General features: G+C 43.8%; 1 protein-coding gene across 1 annotated transcript; it reads right to left on the reverse strand.

Annotated features, from left to right (window-relative positions):
- Window positions 1–1,264: 1,264 nt before the first annotated feature.
- LOC308326128 (neuromedin-U receptor 1-like) lies at window positions 1,265–6,814 on the reverse strand (the record flags this gene model as incomplete). The annotated part of the gene is made up of 4 exons (XM_080778935.1): window positions 1,265–1,548; window positions 3,612–3,830; window positions 4,875–5,265; window positions 6,509–6,814. 4 exons carry the CDS (start codon window positions 6,812–6,814, stop codon window positions 1,265–1,267), a joined length of 1,200 nt encoding a protein of 399 aa, XP_080635061.1.
- Between the last annotated feature and the right edge of the window lie 558 nt (window positions 6,815–7,372).

Here is a 7,372-nt window from a genome sequence, read left to right on the forward strand (position 1 = left end):
TTCAATACATTTACATTCAAAGTCATCTCTGAAAGGGATGTCAAAGTCGCCTGTTGGTCATATGACAAGCAATCGTGTGAGTGAGAAAAATAATGAACTCATTTTGCTATAATTGCTTTTAATTAGACACAAGTCCCCAGGAGAACATTATTAACACATTATGTACATTTAAGCACCCTTTGAAATACATCAAAGCAATTAACAACGAGAAAGCCATAATGACAATAGTAGCAGGATTGTAGAATATTTCATAATCATCGTATAGCCGTCAATTAAGAAAGATGCTTTATGCTATTTTTACAACTGTAAATTATGTTTCAAACTATATACAAATAAATACATCATTTTTTTATTATGCCGTGAAAAGACATTACACACTATAGGCTGCAATTATCAAAGTGATATGGAATTGTATTAAGAATAAAATATGCATCTGGACAGTGGTTCCCAGGGGTCCTTGCAGGGGTTCTAGGGGGCCCCCAGCATAATTAGTTAAAATGAGTTAATTAGAGGTCCTTGACATGAAAAGGTTTGAGAACCAGTGCATTAGGAGATGATGTGATTTTACCAGAAGCCTCTTCTGTACTTTTCATAGATCATTATTTGATTTTCTCCTTGGCATCCATTTGACCCGACCGCCCGGGTAAATATAATAAAGTTTATAATGTGTTATGATTAAGGTTATAAATTATTATGATTATTTTTGAGCGCTTATAAATATAATTATAAATGTTTATGAGAAGATTATAATGTCTTATAACTTAAGTGTGTTCATAATGCGTTATAAACATGGCATGCATAGCAAGCGTTACCAATACATTGAAAATTGCAGACAAAGTCACAACGTGACACACTGCGTTTCTTTGATGGCACAGAGCCGGCGATGTGGAGCTCTCCAGTGCACCGGCATAGACCCATATTGTAAACAACAGTTGAACGGGACCTGTTCAACTTCCTAAGATAATACTACATCCGGTGGTCTAGAAATGTGGCTTTTCAAAATAAGAGCTTGACTGGGAAAAATGCTGGCGTGAATTAGATCCTAATTTTTCAATAAATGCTAGCGGGCAAGTGTTAACGTGCAGGTTCTGGGTAATTTGGGCTACTTTGTATAGGAAGGGGCGTGTTTAATAAAATTAATATCAAATATCTAAATACAGAATCAAGCAACTTAAAAACTGCTCTGGATGCTCACAAAAGCCAGAGTAGACCACAAACGCAAACGTGTCTGAAAGTGGGAAATGTCCCTTTAACTCTCGGTTCTTTAGTGTGGCGTTCTCTCGCACAAGGTCACCTGGTTGCTCTGCGGCGCCGCGGGGCTCATGCAGGTGACCTTTCTGAACATCTCACGGAACCTGGTGGACATGAGGGTGTAGAGGATGGGGTTGATGGCCGAGCTGAGGTAGAAGCACACGCCCGAGGCGATGTGGACGCACTCGAAGAGCTGGATATGCAGCATGGTCCACGGGTCGATAACGATGAAGCTGTACAGCAGGCGGTCCACGTGGAACGGAGCCCAGCACAGGCCGAACACGACGACCAGCACGCCTGGGGGGGTAAGGACGAAGGTTGGTGGGACTCAGTCAGACACACGCCTAATTTATTTTATTTTATTTGGGTAGTCTCTCCTTAAGTGCCCAGGTAATATTCTCTCTGGTAGGCCTACATGACTGAACCAACAGAGTTTTCCAACCCACTATTTTTTTGGCATTGATTGGTAACTTGTCTTGTCCCCATTATGATGCTATGCACAAAAAACGAAAACAAAATGCCAGGGTTAACGTAGTTAAACTGTGTTTAATTTTCCTTAGCAAATAAATAAACAAAATACAATAGAGCGTCGCAGTCCCGCCCCCTCGAGAGACCCGGAAAAGAAATCCCCGTTCATTTTCCTCATAGACTTTTCAAAAAGTATTTATTTAAAGACGTTTATACCGCGAACAAAGCCAACTCTTGTCGTGACAAATCATGACAATAAACACAATGTTTTGGGCCAAACAAAGAATTAGAAAATAGAAAAAAACGGCAGGTTACAAGTTACAACACTTTTTTGTTGTTGTTTTTCTTCTTTGTAATTATTTGTTTGGTGTTTGTCATGATTTGTCACGACTCGAGTTGGCTTCGTACGACACTTCGTACACACAAATAAATACGTTTTGAGATGTCTATGGGAAAAATGCATTGGGAATTATTTCCTGGGCCTGGCGTCGTCATGAAAGGGGGCGGGCAGGGCCGGTTCTAGGCATAGGCGAACTAGGCGGTCGCCTAGGGCCTCAACCACTGAGGGGGCCTCGTCACAGGGAGAAGATTTTTTTTTTTTCATGTATCCCTTACATGGGCTACTGGCCACATGTGGCCCCCACCTAGCTTCTTAATTTTGATCTCAAAGTGCACCAGATTGAAGCATTTTCATGGCAAATTTACAATTTTTATCCGGCGTGGCAAAGCAGGAGGGGGGGGGGGGGGCTCTGTATAATATGTTGCCTAGGGCCTCAAAAGGCCTAGAACCGGCACTGATGGTCGGGGGGGGGGTAGGACCAAGGGATTTGGGATTTGTTTATAAACATTTTCGTATTTGTTTATAAACATTTGTGATTTGTTTATAAACATTTGTGATTTATTTATAAACATTTTGGGATTTGTTTATAAACATTTGGGATTTGTTTACAAACATTTGGGATTTGTTTATAAACATTTGGGATTTGTAAGTCTCATGGGGGGGGGGGTAGGACCACTACCAGTAGACCTGTAGTAAGTCTCATGGTCGGGGGGGTAGGACCAAGGGATTTGGGATTTGTTTATAAACATTTTGGTATTTGTTTATAAACATTTGTGATTTGTTTATAAACATTTGTGATTTGTTTATAAACATTTTGGGATTTGTTTATAAACATTTTGGGATTTGTTTATAAACATTTGGGATTTGTTTACAAACATTTGGGATTTGTTTATAAACATTTGGGATTTGTAAGTCTCATGGGGGGGGGGGTAGGACCACTACCAGTAGACCTGTAGTAAGTCTCATGGTCGGGGGGGTAGGACCAAGGGATTTGGGATTTGTTTATAAACATTTTGGTATTTGTTTATAAACATTTGTGATTTGTTTATAAACATTTGTGATTTGTTTATAAACATTTTGGGATTTGTTTATAAACATTTTGGGATTTGTTTCTAAACATTTGGGATTTGTTTACAAACATTTGGGATTTGTTTATAAACATTTGGGATTTGTAAGTCTCATGGGGGGGGTAGGACCACTACCAGTTGACCTGTAGTAAGTCTCATGGTCGGGGGGGTAGGACCAAGTCTCATGGGATTTGGGATTTGTTTATAAACATTTTGGTATTTGTTTATAAACATTTGGGATTTGTTTATAAACATTTGGGATTTGTTTATAAACATTTGGGATTTGTTTATAAACACATGTGGCCCCCACCTAGCTTCATAATTTTGATCTCAAAGTGCACCAGTTTGAAGCATTTTCATGGCAAATTTACAATTTTTATCCGGCGTGGCAAAGCAGGAGGGGGGGGGCCTCTGTATAATATGTTGCCTAGGGCCTCAAAAGGCCTAGAATCGGCACTGGGGGCGGGACTGCAATGCCATCTTACACAGCATTCTGTTGACCTGTCTGTTCCTGGTCCTCTGCTGCTGCCTGTGTGCATAGGAAAGACTGTCCCTGGACCCCACCATGGTGAGGACGCGCTCCCTGTGGAGCCGCAGCCCAATGAGCAGGTACAGCACGCTGATCAGCAGCATGGGCAGCAGGAAGAACAACAGCGTGGAGACCAGGACGATCAGGTGGTACAGCCAGGATGGGCTCACCAGAGCTGTAATACAGTACAGTATGTTGTGACAACACAGTGGTTTCAAGTAACGGTGAGCACTGCATTGTTCTCTTTGTCTATTTACGTGGCTATTTACCTTTGTTATTTGTCGACTATAAGGTTTTATGCGTGATCTGTCTTCATTGATTTGGCAGTGGATAACAGTGTCTGCCTAAACTGTAATTGTTGTGGGGAGTTATTGTTTTTACCAGCTGCTTTGTAAGCACAGCTGGTCAATTTTCTCTCGCCGGTGCTTTAACGTCCACTTGCTATAGTAGAGACCTATGTTTCTCATCGGCTGCCGTACTGACAACCTATCGTCCTGATTGGCTGCCTCGTCTCTAGGCAACCACACACTTTGTGCCTCTAGCCGACCTCTCAGCCATGGGACGGCAAGCAACAACTATATAGGCCTTCCATAAACAACATAGTCTGAACGGCATGAATGTGACGTCACCCGTGCATGAGTGAGTGGGGTCAGGTAGGGAGGATACGCCCACTGTTCTGGGAGAATGCTGTGAATGTCCAGAATGGCTCTGTGACCGGAGTGAGCAGACATAGCCTTGCGTAGCGATACGAATATCACTGCATGGATAATCTGCCTGGGCCAATATTATGCATTGCAAAGGCAGATGAAGGCTGACTACACGAAGCTAAGCGAGACAGTGAGTGTAAATGTCGAAGTGTGGTTATACATGAACAAAGTGCAATACTGTACATGTACGATGCCATAGTTTCCTGCAAAGGTGGTTGCATGTTGACATTAACCAGTTACCACGCGTCACGCACAAATGAGTATAAAGGCAGATGGAAATATAATTTCTTGTTTTGTTGTTGTTGGCTGTAGTAGAGAGACTAGTGGTTCTCAAGGGGTGGGAGGTGGGGGGTGTCCGCGGACAAATAAATATAAATGTGACTTGAAAAGGTTGGAGAACCACTAATACAATGTGTCAAATGTTTAAATGTAATTTATCCATTGGGCAGGTGAGCCAGTTACACCAACATAGACATGTACGGGTTGTTAATTAAGTCACATTTCATACGTACTACACATGGCAGAGCGGGGGAATTCTCTCCCAAAGCGCGGGGCCAGCACCACCACCCCATGGAGGCTGGTGTTGGGCACGGCACACAGCATGGACAGCACCCAGAGTGCCAGGATGACCCGCTTGGCGTGGGAGCGTGTGGTCGTGCGCTTGACCTTGAGCGGGTGCAGCACCGCCACGTAGCGCTCCACGCTGAGTGCCGTGACGTTGAGGATCGAGGCAAAGCAGACGGTCTCCAGCAGGAAGGTCCTGAAGTAGCAGCCCATGGTGCCCAGCAGGAAGGGGTAGTTCTGCCACATCTCGTACAGCTCCAGCGGCATGCCCAGCAGCAGCACCAGCAGGTCGGACACGGCCAGGCTGAACAGGTAGTAGTTGGTGGGAGTTCGCATCACCTCAGGTAAGAGAAGATATTAAGAGCTTTTTATTGATTCAGTCGCCAACGGCAGCACAACCAGTGCCCTGAGGGCGAGAATGCGTGCACAGGGTTTGATGAGATCAGATCAACATATGGAATGTCAGAACAGGTCAGCTCCATATATGGATATATAAGGGTGGCTGCGGGGGCAGTGTCTTGAGTGTACAGGGTTTGATGAGGGCCCAGGTAGGGCCGGGCCTTAATTCTCGGGCCTGGGGAAGGATGGATGGGGATTGGGGAAGGATCAACATATAACAGGTCAGCTCCATATATGGAGATCTAAGGGTTTGAGGTTTGAGGTCAGATGTAGAGTTGCTGGCCAATATTGATGACATCAGGGATCTCCATATATGGGCATTCCCATATATGGGCTTAATATTGGGGATCAGGGATCTTCATCCCTGATGATGTCACGTGATGTCACGAGGTGACGGACTAACTAACGGGAAATTAACGTTTTCATAGTAAATGCGATCTGCGGTCGCAAAAAGAGCTAACCATGCACTTAAACCCTAGAATGGATCTGAGTTAACTGTACTTGGACCGCTTGTTTCCCTCTACACCAACATCTCACAATGTGAGGCACTTTGAGCTTGCAGACCTACTAGTTTTGCTGAATGTTCCACTGAAGTAGAAAATGTGTTGTGCTGTCTTAGAATTTCCCCAAAACCTAGTACCGGTAACTTGCTTTAGAAACTGTGTGCATGGAAAGGAATGTATACAAGAGCCAGAGTGTGAAGACAGTGTAAAGGCAGAAGTAACATTTGCATAAGTATAAGATAATGACCCTGTCAAAAGAGAAGCCCAGCCATCATACATGTATATGTATACTGGACAGAGAGCACAAAGAAATGTATAAAATATCTACAGTTGTAAAGTTGATTCACGGTATCTATACACTGAACAGTGCTTGCATATAGTGCAGGACAAAGTAAATACTAGAGAATGCACAGTAGGCATGTCAGATAGTGTCCATACTGAACTGTTGTTTTTCAGAGCAATTAGTCTACTGAAGTTGAATTGAACGAGCCAGGCGACCATCGGTTTACATCTTTACATTCATAGCTAGCAGCACAAAGGACCGCCTAAGCCTGAGAAGAGATGAGATGTAGGCTACTTTATTATTCCCCTATCCCCGGCCTATACTATATTTGGTTGTCCCCTTGGGGATGATTAATCTGTCATTACCCCTCCTGCTGCTGAACCTTCCCCACAATCACCTTGTAACGCATGATGACGGCGCAGGTCAGGGCGTTGCCCATGGCGCCCACCGCAAAGATGGCGAGGAAGATGACGAAGACGGGGAGGAACGCGGGGGACCGCGGGGGGCCCAGGTACTTCGCCAGGTACTCCACTTCGCTCAGGCACATTTCGGCCAGGTCTTGAGCACTGGCGTTGGCCAGGATCCAGGACAGGTTCATTCCACACGCCACAGCCACCTCGGGGCAGCCGAAGTCATCGTGCACCGTGGCACCGCTGCCTGAGGTGGTGGAGCGAGTGACGAAGGAGCAGTTCAACACAGACATGGTGGCTGATGAGGAGAAGTGACATGGCCGCTGTCAGGATGCGTTTTAGTGTAACAAAAGGTCAAGCAATAATGTTCTGGTCACCTAACATTGTCCAAATAACCTTGTTTGTACACAACAAAGTGTTGCTGTCGAACAGTAACCTCTCCATATTCTAACTTTTTATGTTTTTTCGTAAATGAATGAACACTACTTGATTAGCACACAACAGAGTCACACATAAGTATAAAAAGTAGATCTACAAGCTCGCTTTGAGTTTGTAGATCTGCTACTTTTGCTATTTTTGTCCAGTTTTGGACATATGAGGTTTCCACCTGACAGAGACAGTGAGACAGTTAAAAAAAAGGCAATCAGACTGGTGGCAGCCAATAACACAAAAAATAAACTCTAAAACACCAATTATAGGTAAATGCTATATTGCAAGTTTCCATTATCATGTTAAGGTGGTCATGTAAAAGACAGACTTGAGGCAGATCATAATCTCATTTAAAGTAAGTAATTATCAAGCATCATGAATAAAATGACGATGTTACCTGCTGTAATTCTGTCATGACCAAT

Source organism: Protomyctophum bolini, assembly GCF_963924005.1.
Source record: "Protomyctophum bolini genome assembly, chromosome: 12".
In the NCBI taxonomy this organism is placed as follows: domain Eukaryota; kingdom Metazoa; phylum Chordata; class Actinopteri; order Myctophiformes; family Myctophidae; genus Protomyctophum; species Protomyctophum bolini.